Source organism: Glycine max, chromosome 12 (genome assembly GCF_000004515.6).
Source record: "Glycine max cultivar Williams 82 chromosome 12, Glycine_max_v4.0, whole genome shotgun sequence".
Classification (NCBI taxonomy): Eukaryota; Viridiplantae; Streptophyta; class Magnoliopsida; order Fabales; family Fabaceae; genus Glycine; species Glycine max.
In genome coordinates this window covers 37,647,385-37,666,298 of record NC_038248.2, presented here as the reverse complement: position 1 = coordinate 37,666,298, position 18,914 = coordinate 37,647,385, and the positions used below count along the sequence as shown (strand labels likewise).

Sequence of the window (18,914 nt, the reverse complement as noted above, 5' to 3'; positions counted from 1 at the left end):
CTGGGTGTTTCCATACCAGTGTATATAAACTTGTTAATTCGATTTGAGGATTTAATCAGTCTAAACTTAAAGAAAACAATCATATTGGTGAGATTTTAGGTAAAAGGTTAAAACCTTATCCAAACTGACATGTACTCTTTATTTTTCATATTTATATTGAAATTTTAGAGTTCACAAATGACACTAAAAAAAAATGACAATCCAAACAAAGAATTTTAGAAATGACAGGAGATAAGTTATAAGTAGATGTGATTTAATTTCGAAACACTCCATTCAAGGACTATAACAAGTGCCTTGGCCAACAAAAAAGCATCTTGGGGCATTTAGTCACACTTTCTCGGAATTCATCATTAAACCCTGTATTACAGACTACATTTCAACCACCATCATGCAGGTCATTGAGAAACAATGCCCTACCTAGGGTCACAAAGTAGGTAATACCAAAAATAGAATTCAAAGTATATACAACTTCTTTACCTGAGATTCAATTTGATCACAAGAGAATTAATGGCAAAATTTTTGTCACTAATAATAATTTTTTATTTTGTATATACAACTTCTTCCAATGCCTATAATTTGAAGATGATCTTGCATCCACATAATAGCCAGCCATTGGTTTTCCGTTAAATCCATGCAATGAATATTATTTTCTTTTCTTATATAAAAAGACAAACGTAAAAAAGATGTGAAAATTTTTTTATTCGTCATTATAGGAGAATTATTATAATGATATTAAAATGGAAAACTTTTTTTATACCTAAAATAAAATGGCAAGACTTAATACGAAAGGAAATTACATCAGATTCCAGCTGGTCCTGAAAATTGCTCACTGTTTCGGTGCCTACTTCTGCGCTGCAGTTCGGCTCGTGCAGTGTGACTTCCAACTTTTCCTTTTTTTAATCGCAAATTGGCCTGTTCAAAACTCTAGGCTGTTGAAATTTGCATAGGCAGTGACGCAATGTACCTAGCTTGAGTTTAATACAAAGGGATAACTGTAGAAAAAAAAAGAAAAAGAAGTAAACTTTTGATCTCAAACAAATTTTATAAATAACAGCAAGATATCTCAATTTTAAAAGAATTTTAGAAAATCATCTCCTTCATTCAAGAGTTAATCTCACGATTATGTCCACTACATGCATTTACCTGCTCGCATTAACAGTACAATATGCATTTACTGCTCGCATTGTTTTGGATAGGAACGTGGTTGAGTTTAGTTTGATTTGATTTTTTATAAAAAAATATTATTAGAATTAAATATATAAAATATATGAGGTTTGATTTTTATTTAAAATAAAATTTGAATTAATATTTTATGGTTTGGTTTGATTTTTATAAATTTTACTAAAATATTATTTTATTAAAATTTATATACTTTATTTCTATCTTTTAAATTAAATTACATTAAAAAATTATAAAAAATAATCTATCAAACTTATTAATATTTTAAATCTTTTACAATAAAAATATGTTAAATTTTTATATTTTAAACCAAATGTATCTAAAAAAGCCATAAAAAAAAGTGATATGTATTATATAAATTTCATATATATAACATTATAAAATATTGTAAAACTCAAGTAATATATATATAAAATACTTAATACTAAAGTAATATAAGTGTTGCGGTTTGGTTTAATTTTAAAAATATAAACCGCAAACCAAACCTTCAGTTTAAGAAAAGAATATCCAAACAAATTCAAAATAAATAAATGTAGTTTGATTTTTGATTTTTTTTTTAGAGGTTTTTAGTTTTTATATTGGATCCTTTTGGATTTCAACACCCCTAAATTTGGCTACACTGTGAAGCTAACCGAAAGTTTGTAAACTAATTGATTAAACTGTGAAGCTAACTGAAAGTTTGTAAACTAATTGATTAAACTAAAAGTACCATGTAAAACTACCGGATAAATATAAAATGACATAAAATATATATTTGATGTTTTTTACATTTAAATTTATTTCTAATAACTTATATTTCTAATGATTTTTAAATTTGTATTATAAAAAGCGATAAAGATTTTGGTGATTTTATTCATATTGTTTAGTCTCAAAATTTTCATTTTTTTGAAAAAAGGATGAAATTGAATGAAATAAAAATATTCTTTCTTTATAATTTTATTAAACATTTATTTTCCTATTTATAAAAAAATAACTTGGATGTATAACTTTCTCACTTGCATAACTATGAAATATGATACAAATCACATCTTCTATTCAAAATTAATCATATATGTTTAAAATTCCATTTAAATTAGGTCATATAACTAAAAAACCAAAAATTATTCAACAAATAATTATAAAGTTGATATAATTCAAATAATTTTTAACCATAAGGAACAATGTGACGATAACAACTAACAATTGATACATTGATTGTCTTGTGTGTGTAAGAATAATAAATTAGATAAAAGAAGTTTTCTGAATTGTAAAAGGAAATAGGATTTTTAAATTAAATAAAAGGGTAAAACATAATTTAAAATAAAATAATAAAGATAAAATTGAGAACAAAAAACTATTAACTTTTAAGTTAATTTATTTTTCATAAACTACTTCAAGTAACTTATCAAAATAAACTACTTGAAATAACATATGGAAAATATACTATTTAAATAAGCTGGTGTACTAAACAAACTTATCTTAATCAAAATATCTTATAATTTCCTAAAAATCTTACCAAACATAGCCTATATGGTTGAAATTTACAAGATTGGAAATACTTATTGGATAAGTCATATTTATGCAAAACCATGTGATACTATAAAATTATTTAAAAATTTATTATATACATCACAATTTATGTTAATATAATTTTTTTTAATGCTTCTTTCTAATTATTTAATGTTAATATAAATCATAATAGTGTAAAATATATTATTACTTGTGTTTTTAAAGGAAAACTGGAGGTAGTACTTAATTCTCATCATTTTAAACATTTATCAGTCACAACGAGCGACTAACACAGGAAATATAAAGTTGATTTAATGATTAAAAGAAGAAGAAAAAAATTATAAGTTTGAATTTTTCTCTAACAAAAATTAATATATTAACAACTAATACTAATATTTGTGAATAATAAAAAACAACAACCGATAAACTTGTGAAGCCTCATCTATATGCTTGTAATAGTAATTTGGTAAGCTACCCTGTCACCGCATTTGATTTCAGACCACAAAAACCATGAATCATTAACTAGGGCTGCATTTGCATGTTCACCCACTGTTTTTGCTTGCTATGGCAATTGTGGTCCTGTAGCGCAGACACACTATACACCTCTCATGCAAGGTTGTCATGCTATCGACATGAGTTCGTATGCATGTCGCATTTAAAGTTCAAATTCTCATACACATGGCTCAAGCTGTACACTTGCCATGGCCAGTAGTATGGTCAAGCTAAGGGAAAAAAAAATTAAGAAAATAGTTCCATCGATCATAGTCAAATATTCCAGCCAGAATGCATGATCACTTCCTAGACAAAGATACATGCATAGATAACGGATCATTTGTTTAATTCATGTGAATCTAGTCAACTTTATGCATATTGTAAAATGAAAATGCGCGTCCGCTGCAGGTACAAGACTACAAGGTACATGTAATTCATTGTTATTATATAAATTTAGTGAGTTAAACTTAGTTGAGCAATAAAGTCTCTCTTTTTACATCAAGTTCAACTTCTTCATATCTGTCCTATTAAATTTGGAAGTCAAAGTCAGTTACATGCCTTAAAGATGTATCATGTGAACAACAAGTGTGCATCAACGGTATAAGCACTGTAGTGTAGCCACTAGTCTGTTCAGGGAGAGATTTTTCACTCTATGCAATAACTTGGGTAGTTCTCCAGCTGTTACACCCCCTATGCAATAAATTATGTCTCTTTTTTTCACTCTATGCAATTACTATTGCTTATATTTTTACTTTAAACCGCATATTAATAACATGTTTTTTTTAAAACACATTAATAACATAAGTTGGAGAAGTATAACTTGAAATTTTAGAATAACTAATGGAAAATATTATGATGTACAAAGATGCGATGAAAGTTGACTGTGTAAACACAAAATGCATGAAAACATAGTGTGTCTTTTTACCTGTTCTCAGACGTGATTCCAGTAAAAATGTGATTTTATTTTTATGATTTGAATTTAAATTTTAACTTTTTTTCCGGTCATTGTCTTTTATACCAAATAAGGCAACGGTGAAAAAAGTTATTCCAAGGAAAGAAGCAAGTTTTATGGCAGTTGTAAATAGCAGTGCGCGTACAGTTTCAGAAAAAAGCAGAAGCTAGTGTATGCCATGCCCTGTGTGGTGTGGTGTGGTATGTCACTCAAGTTCACAGCTTAATTTAATGACAAATTAACACAACATCACTTTCCACCTGCCCCTCGCCCTTTCCTTAATGCTCTTTGCTATGCACCACAGATTGTAGCTCAATATAAACCTTACACTTATTTAAGGCAAAATAAATACACATTATCCCTTTAAACCGAGGATCACCGGTTAGCAGCAATAATATTAAAGAGATTATTATTTAAATATTCAGAACTCAATCTTCTAATTTTTTTTTCTCCACAACTATTCTCTCGAACATAATTTCTGTTGGAGACATTGTTAAATATTAAATAAAAACATCTTTTTTTAATAAAAATTCAAATAATAATTTGTTAACAAATGATTGAACAAAAAAGTTGAATTATTTAGATATTATTATAATATAATTTTTACTTAAATTCTGGATTAATCAGAATAACTTTAGTGAAATATAAAATGATGGAAATAACAAATTGCACGTGATGATATATGATAATTCTAACAAATAATTAATTCATCTATTAAATTAAAAAAAAAAGAATAACTTTGGAAGTAACTTAATCATTCCTCTTGTATAAAATTAAAAAAAAAAAAAGAATAACTTTGGAAGTAACTTAATCATTCCTCATGTATATAAATCTTCAAAAGCAACTTATTAAAGGTGAATTATACTAATTCAAGCACGTAAAGAAATTAATTAAGAGGGAGAGTTCTAACTTGTAAGTTGTAACTAGGAAAAGAATTCAAGCTAGGGAAACTAACTAATTAGATAGAACAAGAAGAAAGAAAGAATTAATACATAGGAATTAGAAAGAGTTGGAAGTTAGTATGAATACATGATATGACGATGGCACTTCATGTGTAAGGAAATAATAATAGTAATTGGAAACAGAATTAAGCAGTGGCTGATATATGAATGAATTTAGTGTTGGTAAGAGCGAAGAACGGCTCCGCAGAAAGTGCAAACGATGGCTCTCCAGGACTTCCAGTAGAAGGGGACATAGCAGAACCTGGTGGCGGTCTTCATGTCGGCGACGCTGGCTCCGCCGCCGCAGCGGGAGCAGATCCCCGCCGCCGGCTTGCTCCGCTGCACCTGCCGCTGCTGGTCCACCAGAAAGCAGAAGAACACCATTTCTCGTTTTTTTGGCGGTGAAATGAAATGTTGAAAAATTAATTGATGTTAGGCACACTGAGAGTAGTTCGTTGGTTGAGGTGCTCTTATTATAGGGAAGCTAGCTCTGATTTTTTAGTAGATGCTTAAAGTTCGAACTTGTTTGAGTAAGACTTTGGATCTTGGCCGTTGATATGATCCAAGGATCAAATGGAGCCACATTGTAATAAATCGAAAAGGTGTAATTGCTTGCTGGGTGGGACCTGTTTCGTATATTGGTGGCAGTTGGTAGGTCCTTGTTCATGCTTGCCAATTCCCTATTTGTCTATGTACATGCATTTTCCAATGCTTTTATTTAATACTTTTCCCATTTTAAAATGATAAAATAAAATGTTTAAGAATTTTGTTTTTTAAAAACAATATGCAAGTTATTTATTAAAATATTTTTTACTAAAATATTCTTCCTCTCTATGTATATATCACTTATAATTATTAGGTCATTAACAATTGTGCTTAAAAAATTAATATACATATCGCTAGAACATTATTTAGATTAATGTAATTATTTGAAACAAAACCTTTAATATCACATTGGAAATTAAAAAACATTAGTCAATATAAATTTTTTTAATGCTAAAGCATCAATCTTTTAAAATAAAGATAATATTTTCAAAATTAAATGAATCTATTGTAGAATGAAACTATTCTATTACCTAACAGAGTCCATGATTTGTTCGGTGTGGAGTTATTTTTACTAACTTTCTTTGAGTTTAAAGACATTACAATAACATTTTTTCACTAACACTCCTTATATAGACGACAAAAATAATGATTGAAAATATAAGAGATACTTGTATAATTACACAAAATCTCATTGGAGTATTTTGTAATTTACTCACGTTTCTTAAATAATTTTTAGTTCCAATATTATCATTTATGTTATATTTTCTTATTTTTGGTTTTGGACGAAGAATCTTATAATGAACATAATCGTGAGATTAACTCATGAAATATTAGATAAATTTAGAGTGTGCTTGTTTTTTAGTTAGATTTTAAATTTCAATTAAATAAGATTGTTGAGACAAAGAGGTTGAACAAGATAAACACAGAAAAAGGAAGATAAGAAAACATCTCCCAGATATATATGTTTTTTTAATACTTATTTTTGAATTAATTTCCAAAAATTCATAAATTGTTCTAGATGAAAAATTAATTCCTGAATAATATGAAATTATTTTAAAAACAATAAAAGTGAAAAGGAAGTCAAAGAACCCATTAGTCTAATGAAATTGATAAAAGATAAAAACAGTCTACCAAACCAATGGTTTGTTTGTAAGAGAGATTAAAAGGAGAAGAAGAACTAGGGAGTGATGGAAAACATTAAAATGATGCTTTCTTCTTTTGTTTGAAATGTTACAATATAAGAAGAATTTATTGCATTTTGACTGTGCAGCTAAAAATTTCATGCCTCCAAATTGGAAAGAAAATGGGAGAGAGAAGGTTTAACAAATTAAAAAAAGACAAATAAATTGTATCGTATTTTTTTATTAAGGTCGTTTTTTTCATTTTATCACATTGTTTTCCCTTTCATTTGTTTACACAATTATACAACCTAAAAGTCTTAGCTTCTACTCTTTTTCTTTTATTTAAATATATTTTTTATTCTTGTAATTTAGTATTTTTTATTTTTTATCCTTCTAAAACTATTTTTTTATTTTTAGTCATTACAAATTATATTTATTTTGTTTTTAGTCTTTAAAACATTTGAATAGTAAAAATAATAATATCTGAAACATCATAAGAATCAAAAAATAAAACAAACATAATTTACAAAAAATTAAAAATAAAAAATAATTTTACAAAGATTAAAAGAAAAAGATATTAAAACATTTTTATTTTCTTTCCTTCAACTTAAAAGTTACCAAGTTTTTTTTTATGAACTAAAAGTACCGTGCCTAATTAGTCTAAACGGCAATAAATTAAAACCTACACTGTCATACATTAATAACATTATTAACCACAAACCATTATTAAAACACCAATCATGCAATAGAAAGGCAGAAAAATGGAGCGGATGCCGACTATTTTACAAATTACAGAAAACATATAAAATCACCTAATTCATGTTTGATTGAAATGGGGAAAAAAATCAATCGGATGACGTTTTAGAAAAGTAAGAAAAATAATGGGGAGACGTAATTTACCTCAAACTAGCTCAGAAGAGATATCAATTCAACTATGCTCAATAAGTATTCACTTTCTTTTTAATTCATAAAGAATTGGCACACTTAGCTGATGAGACGCGCCACTATTTCATTTTGGAATACACTCTCATCCACATCATTTAAGATGAATCATATATCAATTTACTCAATAATATAAATATATTTGAAAGAGTATGATAAACAGTGTATTAGTTACAGTATATATAAAAAAAACAGCGTATTAGTCATATTTCTTTCAGTATCTTTTATGCACAATGTCACTTCAAAGTTCAAAGTTCAAACCCACCACGGCCAACTCCCTAAACCCTTTTTTCTCATACTATTTCCCATTGATGAAAACTTCAAGATGTTGTATGTAAACCACCAACTAAAATATGAGTAATTTTTCCAGTAGCAAACTTACCAAGAGGTATCGATAAGGTTAGGTTCACCCATCTTTTTATGTTCTATATACAGAACATTGTTCATTAGAAGGATAAGCAGAATAGGGAGGCAAGTCAGAAGCTAGAATGACATATTTTAGTGTCAGTTTAATCTCTATTGAAAACGAATGTAAAAATTTAAGAATGACCAATTACATGAAAAATTCATCCATAGATTTTTTTTTTCTTTCTATCTTAATTTCAAGGGATGCCAAATTAACTTTGCCTTGAGAAGGAAAATTCACTAGCAGATAGTCCACGAGAAAGTAATTTTCCCTGGTGAGAATTATTTTATATGCAGTAAACCAAGGCACTATGACAGTATGACCTCAAATTTTCTCTTCAAAGAACTCCAAGTAACTTGAAATGATTTGATCCTGTGAAAAGTCTGTGTAGTATCCCCTCTCCACAGAAATACCTTCTTCCCTTGCCAGGTTCTCAACTTCTTGTTGTACTCTTTCACCACCAACTTTATTTGGATCCAACAAATTACAAGCTACCTCAATGACACCTTCACCATGTGCAAGTGCCATGGCCTGCACAGAAGGAAGTCCACCACCTCTTCCACTAACCTGTTTTGCAATTCTCCGAACAGCACTAATATCAGAAGATAATAAAGAGACATTGTAGTTATCAACCCAATTGGTTGCTCCAATGACCACAACACCTTTTGCTGGAGTAACTTGAGATGGACCACTATCAGGATTCAGCGGCAAAGAGTCTGATTTCATCCCCCCAATCCACTGGTTTTCGATAGAATTTGGTTTAAAATAACCAAATATTCTTCTGATTGAATCAAGTGTCCTCCCCTCTTCATGTGCTGCTCCATATAGATAAGTGGGAACTGCACATACTTTTAATGATCATTGACATGCAAACATAAAAGTTACAAAGATGATTGGCAGCACTATAATCACCTTATTAGCGTGTAAAGTAGTAGTTTTAAAACTAATCATGTATGAACAAGGAAATATCCAAACAAATTGAAACTAGGGAGCTAAGAAGAATTAATCATGAAGACATGATTCTTAACCAACATTCAAACAGAATGAAGTTCAAGAAATCTATTTCTGCATAGAACTGAAGAGGTTATTTGATTTTCTCATGTATAATAAGTAGTAATCTAAAAGATTAACTCTATATTAGAGTTGGTGATCTGAATTCTTGTCCAGTCCAAAAAGCTCGCAGTGCGACTAGAGCTCACCACTGATCATGTTTGGGGGTGTGGTGGACTTTTATGTTTTTGGGGCTAAGATATTATATGCACAAATATAATAGAGCTGGTAGTTTCTCAAAATAGCCAGTTAGACACTACAATCCTACAACCATTCTTTTAGAATTTCTCTTGTACAAATTTTCTAGGGAAAAATAAGTGTTTTTAGTCGCTTAAGACAGATACTATTAACACACCGTTTCCTACATGACATCTGTCCTAAGAGACTAAAAACACCAATTTTTAAAAGTTTAGGGACCAAAATGTTCAATGGTGAAGTACATGGACTAAATCCAAGAATTTTACAAGTTACAGGAACTAAAAACTTTTTTTTTTTTCCAATTTTCTATACAGTGAATTAGCTTCTCTTCTGCCATGGTTTTTATTTTCTTGTGAAGGATTTTCTACCTTACATCTGTGTGTTCATTATTCTTTCTTCTTCATCTCTGTTGCACATTATTTCTAATGCTCTCAATTAAGTGAATATTGTTCAACTACTAACATCACCCTTTTAAGCATCTACACGTTAACTTCTTTTCTTTCTAAATGCTAAGAGTGCTTACAAACATCTAATGCAGCATAACAAAAGTTAAGCAAATTCGAAGACCCCGAAGCCATACAATATATACTGATACTACTAACCTTGCAGAGTAGAACCCATGTCTGTGGCTAAACACCTAGCAGCATTAGCTGCATGATCCAAGGAAGCATCAAGCAGGGGGTGAAAACAAATGTGGTCCACAACACCAAGCCGAGGATGAGTACCAGTGTGCACCTCAAAGTCAATGGAGTCAAATGCAGCCTTCACCATTGCCAACACAGCATTTGACAAGTGGCATGGCCCTGAATGACCCAATTCAGAGACAAGGGTGTAACCAACTCTGTTATAGGCCACATCCTCAAACTTGTTGATTATTGGAGCCAAAGGGAAAAGCTTGGAAGCTCGTTCTATTGATTCTAATGCAGTTCTGTTTCTGCTCTCTGATATGTACACCTTGCAGCATCCCACAATGGACTTCAGCATGTTTATTTACAAATTTCAATCACCACCTATGTGGAGTGAGTGAGTGAGTCAGACAACAAAAATCACTTAACCTTAAAATGTGGCCACAATCCATTTAAGAATACAAGGACAATAACTAAAACAAAACCTTATCTCAAATATTATTAATTAATCAATTTTTGTTTTTGATTTTTTAAACATGAGTCATGAGATGTGAAGAGTGAAGACACCTATGTAACAGCTAATTTTGGCGGATATGGGTAATAGGTAATGACCATCTCCGACATAGGAAATGCCAAAATGCATTAGAATAGCAAGATCGTACCAAAAATAGAGATTTAGAGTTTTCATAACTGAACAAGACAATATTGTGAGAGAAAGGTGGGAAAAAAATAACGACAATTGAAATAAACAGTTAAAATACCTGTTTCAGTTCCAAGTCTAGAGACGAAACAAAGGAACCTCGAGTCTCGGCTCAGGCCATTATGAACCAAATAAATTTGTTTTTCTTTTGGCTATAAAACTCAAAGAAATATTCTTTTTTTGTTTTTTGTAGAGGTCGTGGTTGGGGACTAATAATAACGTGGAAAGCCTGGTAAGAGCTAATCGTGGCCCAATGGACTAATATCTTTTGCCGTACCGAATACTTAAAGTAATTTACAAAGTCCTAATTACTTTTACAAATTCCAAATATAAGAAGTGAGATAATTTAATAGTGTCACAGCGTTTGAACTTATGACCTTGTGAGATATTATTAAATTATCTCACTTCTGATATTAAAGTTTACTTTCTGCCTCCCCAAAATGGATAATATTATTTAGTACGAAGCTGATTTTGTGTAAATCGTACGAATGCCTTTTTTTAAAAAAAAAAAAAAAACTACTTTGTATAATCAAGAGAATATTTGCCAAATTAATCTTCAAGGGGATCGCAAGCTTCTTTCTCTGCTATCATTGATACGTGTAAGTCCCACAAGTTTGATTTACATTTGCAAGCTTTCTGTCTTGTGCTTGAAAGATAAGGATTTTGGTGACAGAGCATTCACGATTAACGAAATCTGGGATACAACCAGAAATTTGTTACTTTTTTAATTTATTATTTTTTAAATAAGGCTAAAATATATTTTTTTATTCTTAATAAATATTCAAATTTTATGTTGATTTCTGAGCATGTCACCACTGAAAAAATGGAGGAAAAACATCATCTCCATTTGTTTTTCTATTCATTTCTTCCATTTCTATGGTTTTGAAAAAATAAATGGTACTTTTCAATTAATGAGTTACATGTCGTCCATTACATTTATCTATCCAAAACTTTAGTAATGAAAAGAATGAAGAGAAAAATAATTGGAGAGGATAAGTAGCTTTCTGTCCAGAATGAATTTATGTGTTTTTTTAATTAATCCATAGAACGCAGTTGCTTTAGGAAAATCCCCATCATACGATTCATGCCATTATAAATTCTAACTGAAGTTATAACCAAATTTTAAGTGAAGTAAAACAAGTTCCTATGTAGATACCATATTTGCACAAACTACGGATTTGACATGAGAATAAATAAAGGAAAATATTTATCTCACACCTTTCGTGTAGTGTGAAATAGGTTGAAGAAAAAGAGAAGGAAAAAAAAACAGAAAAAAAATGGAAAAGAGATATAGGAAAATCAAGTGTTAAAAGAAAAAAAAAACAACAGAGACGAGAGATAAAATGCAGACGGTATAATATTGTTATTTTCACGTAATATTCTCACAAGACATTTTAAAAAGAAACGAGAGATTGAAAGAATGAAAAGATAACTGTAGACTAAGATAAATAATGTGATGAACAAAAGATAAAGAAAAAAAATTGTCGTGAGATTTTACGGGGAAAATATCATTTTTCAGGAGTACATTATTAAATTGGTATTATTTGCTACTATGAAGGGACACTGTAACATGTAAACTAATCGTACATGCTGGTTTAAAGAATAACAATTATAGTTTCGAGGACCATGAAAGCAGTTGCAATGTTAAGAAAATTTGTCAATCAATACTTCCATATTTCTCTCAACGATCTATGAAGTGATCTCCGGTAGTAGGAATTGCTGCAGTTGATATTTTTGTTGCCAACCTTCAAGTTGAACGAGATTGCACTTTACACTTCTTTCTTGAACCTGCTAACATTTTATTTGTGATAAAATTAACGAGAAATAAACCCAAAGGATTTTATTTCCAAGCAACACGTATGCAATAAGTAATTATGATGAAATTTAATTGTGAACACGAATTTGTATCACAGGAATTAAAATGAGGATATTTTAGCTCTAGACTTTATATATAGTTTTACAAAATTTGAACACAATGCTTTATTTTCTATATACTCAAATGAAACTATATATGGAAGCTAGCTTAACTTTATTCTCTCTTGGTTGTCATGTAAAATTGAAATTAGTTACCTCAAAGACACCTATGGTCTGGAAAAGATCATAGAACTCTTCTAAGAGCTGTTTCTCTTGTGCAATAACTTTCGCTAATTCTGATAGCATTGCAACAATCTTTTCAGCCTCCTGATGAAGCAATATATATTTCGATTTCAATTTAAGTCCTCATAGATAATAACAAGAATAAATAGCAGTGTTAACAAACATACTGAAGATGAACAAGTAGTTAAAATTAACTTGATGGAAGCTGTGAGATCAGATGCATGCCGAAGAGCAATGGATGTTGATTGCATGTTCACCTGTAATTAAGTAAAAGATTTAATTCAGTCAATACACTTTTCCTATCACTTCTGGTATGGTAAATGTTTCTATTGTACCTAGCTAGTTACACTTTGATGGCAGTAATTGCTTGTAAGTGTTGCCTTTCCATTCCTCCCCAAGCTTCCAATAGCTTCATCTGCCAAAACAACAATATATGTACACGTGAATGAAAATGAAACCATTGAAATAATATATATGTTAAGCAAATCTTAATAAAGTTTGATTTGGTACTGACTTGAGAATACAGTACATAAGCGATCTTCATTTCAAATTTTTCTCTGACAAACTTTATCTTCTTTTTCAGAACAGATTGCTGTAACTTTGTGAGACCATCCCAAACACATATCAAATTTCTCTAAACACATTCACAAATCATGAAACCATCACTCCATCATTTCTCATTCACAATGAGCTCATACTGAGGGAAATTAATAATAAAGTGTGAGTCATATATACACCCACAGACATAAGAAGCATATCTAACTAAAGGTGGGAAATAAGAAGAGTTAATCTTTGATATATACATATACGTAATCTTGACTATCCATTTTAATTGTTAAGATAAGAATTACTCTTACACTCTTGTCTCTTACCATATATGCTTCTTGTATATATAAAAATAGATTTATTTCATTGACCCTATTCATTTCTTTTAATCTCTCTTTTCTTACACCAGTTATTGATTGTTGAGGAGTGAGGAACAGTTTATGTTTGGCAGCTAGACAGGAATGGAAGTTGAAAAATCATTGCCGATAATTTGGCTCTTCCTGTTTGAGGGGTGAAGAAATCTATTAGTGCCACATGTTTCAAAGCTCTTCAAAGTTGAAATGGCCTTTTCTCATACCCTTTATGTTTGGTTGGATTGCACGATTTTTTAATTAAATTATTACTATATGTGAATTTGATTTTATGTTTTTTTCTAATTATTAAGTAATGGTGTATGATGTGATCACGTTTAGTTACATGTTGACTCAACAATTTGTAAAACTGAAACATATGAGAAAATTGTTTGAGAATAATACAATCATATTTAAAGGAAGTATCATAAATTTGCTAGACAACATTTATACCTTTTCAATAGTTATCCCTTATAGGCTTAAACTAAATGATGAAATGGACTAAAATGAATACGAGAAAATTGAAATCATGGTAAAACGTAATTTTAGCTCACCAAAAATCAGCTAATGCTATATATCACACAACTACCCTTTATTAAAAAAAATCAACTGCACACAAACGTTACGAGAAAATTAGTACTTTGTAAGATTTTCTTCTCATTTCTATCATGACCCCTAACAGAAAACAAAATCTTTAATTCCTTAGGGTGCCTTTAGTTTGTCTGTTTTTTTATATTTATTTTCACTGAAAATGAAAAATGTGTTAAAAATATGTTTGGTTGAAATTTTGAAAATATTTTTTTAAGAAATATTTTCAAAAAAATAGTAGAAATTCAAAAACTTAAAATTTTCTTTTTTCCCATTTTCATGAAAACAGAAACTATCTTTATAGACAATGCGGTAACACAAAGTGTAAATATTTTGATATTCTTCTCTCTGTCTCTCTTATTGTTCCAGCGTGGTGAGTCTCCTACCCTCACGCTGTTTGTTTTCTTCTTGAAGATTCAAATGCCTCATAACTAAACAATCTCTTATAATCTTCCAAATCTTGGTTTACATGCTTTTTTCCCACTTTTTTATACGCAAATTACTTTCAGCACTAGAAAAATTGGTTTCAGATTGAGGTTACGAGAATTTTAACTCAAAATATCCTCTATGATTTTTCCATAATCTTTTATTTCAGTTTGACCAATAAATCCTTGAGCTTGAGTTGATTTTATTCATCTTTTTTTTTTTTCACAAACTACTTTCAGGTTCTTATTCGCATCTCTATCAATGTTGTGAGTGTGTATTGATAAACTTTTTAACCAATATGACAGAGAAGAGTTAATTATGGATAAACAAAGTTTAAGTGTAGGCCAAAAAGATGTTAATATGAATGCTAATCAAATTGCTGAAATGACACAAGTTCAAGAAACTATTACAAATCAGATGTAGAAAAGTTATCATAGGTCATGAAAAAATTGATTTGATTGCTATTTTGTCAAACTTGGTCATCATTTATGTGTATATTTGTTTGAGACTAAAAATTTGATATTAACTTTTATGTTTACTTTTTAAAAATAAATAGTGCAATGATTTTGATAACTATTATTCAGGAAACATATTATATTTTTTAAAAATCATTTATAAAATTTATACTAAAATCATTTCATGAAATTTTATTGAAAATAATTAAACCAAACACATTTTTTAAACTTAAAAATTTAAAAATGAAAATTGTTTTCAAAAACTAAAAACAAGAAATGAAAATAAAATATATTTTCTCAAACCAAACAACCCCTTATTTTCTTTCTTCTTTATTTTCCTTTTCTGAATTACTTTTTAGAGAAAAGGCAAGTATGCATTATTGTTTTTTGCTGTCGTGTCAGAAAACTAACTCTTCAGTTGACGATCCGTTTTCTAATAAAGTTGCCTCCATACGTGTCAAAAACACCCTTGAAAATAGTAGAAAGTACTAAAATGAAGTATATAGTCCTTATTGAAATATTTTCATTAATATGATCAGAAATTAATTTCTTGTCAACCAAAAAAGTAAAAAGTAAAAACATCAACGATTAAAATACCTCAGTGACTTCATGCAAAGTTGAACCAGTGTCCTAATAAGCAAGAAGGAACTCAAGGAAGCATTTTTTTTTTTTTGGGTGAACAAGGAAGCATTTAACTACCATGCTGAACACGCATGCATCCTTGAACTAATAATCTTAGATACTAATAATTTGGACTATTGAGATATAAGGTACAAAATATCCGTAACATACTTGTCACAAGCATGTGACTATTCTCCCCACACATAACAACAAATGCAGCTGGAATTTCTGCTAGTGGAACAAATAAACTATAGTTTTGTGATACATGAGAATTTGAGAACTAAATAACAGTAACTACTTTTAAAAAAATGGCAACAAGAATAGCAGAATAAAGTTTCAGCAAATGAATGTCACAGGAAAGAACATCTGTTCTTGCAAGGAGCAGTAATGAACAATAAGAAGTTTGCAGCAGATCTCATCCTTGACTACACTTGAAAACTATGAACTGATTCAGTCTAATACTTGACAAATGAACGTGTATAATTATATATGCTACAGAAGTAGATCCGGATTCAATGAAGGCACCAAGTTAAAGCCACCAGACATGCTTGACCTTTTCAAATTGTACAAGCATTTCTGACTACAAATCAAGACCTGAATTCACTTTCTGGTAAGAATCACCAAGCCTGCCAGACCTACAAACGGCCAATAATATATTCTCCTACCCCATCAACAGAGCCTAGCCCTGTATCTGAATCTTCCACCAAGGTTTGAAGTATCAATTTAAATGCAATTCAAAATCAATGGAAGTTACACTGTTGCAACAAAGGATGAGAGTATTCAACATATTTTTCCCATAGGGGCTTGTACTTCTCAATCCCAATCTTCAACCAGGGTTTGGAGTTCCCATTGAAGTGTAATACAGCTCCCCTCTCTATCAACTGAGGATCAACATTGGTGTAGCCAAAACCCAAAACATGCCATGATGGATCCAAGGGCTCAGTTAATCCATAAAATGTCAGCAGTCCAGGTGGCAAGGTACCGAGTTTCCACAATGTTCGGTCTATGTTCTTTTCCTGCCAGTAGTGGTAGATGCCAGTTACATTCTTTTTCCTCCATTCAACCAAATCAAATACATTCATCCCAAATGCCCATCCACAAGCATCGGGGTCAAAATGTGCACGTATAAGAGGATGGGAGTAGTTCAAATATTTATGGTATCTGTGAAATGTCTCCATGCATGTTTCAACAGCTCCATTTACATTCTCATTCAAATCAATGGAAAAAAGACCAGAAAGATCCTTCTGAACCACAACATCATCATCCAGGAACACCACCTTCTTAAGTGCAGGAAAAACTTCAGGGATGTAAAACCTCAGGTGATTAAGCATGGATAAATATTTAGGGTTACGGAACTTGATAGGTGTCCTGCCCTCATCACTGTTGCCAGAAAAGTAGTAGCTCTGTATTTCTGAGTCTTGAAGTTGCTTGAGCACTGGAACGTATGAAGCATTTAACCAAGTAAAGTCTTCAAACTTCTGAACTTCCACAGTCACCCCACGGAAATCATTCATGGCAAACCATGCCTTCATTGCAGCATAGTTTATTTCGTCAGTGACAAGGTGGAAAACAATCATATTGGGATTTTTACAATTCATTGCAGTTGAATTGACCACAACAGAAGTTGCAATAATGTTATCAGAGAAAATGCAAAAGTGATGAAGACTGTTATCCTTAAGCTTCATCACCACGTGCCTTTTGTCCTTAAATTTCTTTTGCAAATTGAAGTTTTTGAACCATTCTGTAGTCAACCGGACACCTAGACAATAGAGGCTTTTTGGGACTTCTTCAGCAGCTATTTGTCCATATTTTGAACTCTTTTCACTAACAGAATTCATCTGTTCCTCAAGAGCTTGAATTTTTGCTTTGAATCTCATGATCATGGTTGCACTATCATAATGGAGCTGCTGGGCCTGGTATAACAATAATGCCATATCATGGATAGCCCTTTCTGTTTCCCTGGTTGTTAAAGGAAGACGCCTAGTGGCTGCATTCGAGAGGAGCATCTGCGAATTGTGGATCTGGGCACTTAATTCCCAAGCAAATTGGAGATTATTACTTTCTTTTGCAATTACAACAAAAGCTTTTGCCAGGGATATCTGATCATTGAGTTGTCTCGTGAACGAGTTAGAGTTTAACATCTCTTCAGTAATATTAAGGCCTTCCATAATCTTATCATGCCTGTAAGTTTTCTGCACAACAGGATATAAGTTATTGTTAGCTAAAAAAGGACGCAAGGGATCCAATCTACACCCCAAGCAGCATTATAGTAACTTAATCAAATTCAAGTATTGTTTTTATGATCCATGCATGATCCTTTCTGGAAAAACTTGACCATTCTGTTACCGATCTAATATTAGGAATTTTTTTATAATAAATATCTTTATAAGGAACTGTGGTTTTTCTCTGTAATAAGGATATGAAGTGTATGTGACATAACTTACAACAAGAGCAACATCTAGAAAAATCACTATTCTCCCTATTGCAAAACAAGATTTACGCTCTCCATACAATTGCAGTAATTATAAACATTACTCGAACTTGCAAAAATCAATGCCAGTGAGCCATCTTAGACTAAATAAAAATGAATTGTGCAAGTGTTGAATCTGTTGATATCTAATAAAATCAGCATTTTAAAACATCAGATCTAGCATAACACTGCTATTCCAAATTATTAGGCATTCGAGTTCTGATTGATGTAAAAACATTCAACTCACTCCTTCACCTCCCGTACAAAAAACGGAAGAAAAGAAAAAATTTAAAAATCCAAAACAAAGTATTGTAAAAAGCCAATTCACACAATCTCCTAAATACATACGACACAACACACAATCCCAAAATCAGTTCCCAGCACCATATTAACAAAAACAAGCCACACCAATCACTCGTTCACAGACCCCCCCCCCCCCCCCCCAACCTTAAGACTTGAACATATGACTCTCCGAGCACCCCCAAGTTTGTAACTGCATCACTTTTTGAGTCCTTCAGACAGGATATTATACGACTTGTAATCTTTTGAAGAGTGACTCAGCACCCCCCTGCCTATCGTATTTAAAAATCATTTGAGTATCTAATATGAATTCAATTTGATTTCTACTGAGTGTAGAGCTGAATGCACTCCTTTAAGAACGGCGCTAGATTCAATATTAAAAATTTGGAAGGCATTACTTGAGTGTAAGATTGTACCTAA

General features: G+C 30.9%; 3 protein-coding genes across 3 annotated transcripts in view; all 3 read right to left on the bottom strand.

Annotated features, from left to right (window-relative positions):
• Positions 1–5,053: 5,053 nt before the first annotated feature.
• LOC100819670 (uncharacterized) lies at positions 5,054–5,513 on the bottom strand. The gene has a single exon (XM_003540299.5). The coding sequence runs from the start codon at positions 5,434–5,436 to the stop codon at positions 5,227–5,229; it is 210 nt and encodes a 69-aa protein (XP_003540347.1). The 5' UTR covers positions 5,437–5,513; the 3' UTR covers positions 5,054–5,226.
• A 2,634-nt stretch (positions 5,514–8,147) lies between these two features.
• Positions 8,148–10,765, bottom strand: LOC100819129 (formimidoyltransferase-cyclodeaminase-like). The gene is given in 3 exon segments (NM_001255704.2): positions 8,148–8,906; positions 9,918–10,325; positions 10,703–10,765. Coding segments are annotated over 2 exon segments (897 nt in total). The 5' UTR covers positions 10,300–10,325; positions 10,703–10,765; the 3' UTR covers positions 8,148–8,391.
• A 5,073-nt stretch (positions 10,766–15,838) lies between these two features.
• The window catches only part of LOC100818596 (probable galacturonosyltransferase 10), a 3,971-nt gene continuing 895 nt past the window's right edge, over positions 15,839–18,914 (bottom strand). The window contains exon 2 of the mRNA XM_003540297.5: positions 15,839–17,916. Within this exon, the coding sequence (XP_003540345.1) occupies positions 16,465–17,916 (1,452 nt within the window). The 3' untranslated portion in view covers positions 15,839–16,464. The remainder of the gene's footprint in view (positions 17,917–18,914) is intronic.

Excerpts from the sequence above, each read along its gene's own strand:
- LOC100819670 (XM_003540299.5), bottom strand. The coding sequence starts at position 5,436 with ATGGTGTTCTTCTGCTTTCTGGTGGACCAGCAGCGGCAGGTGCAGCGG.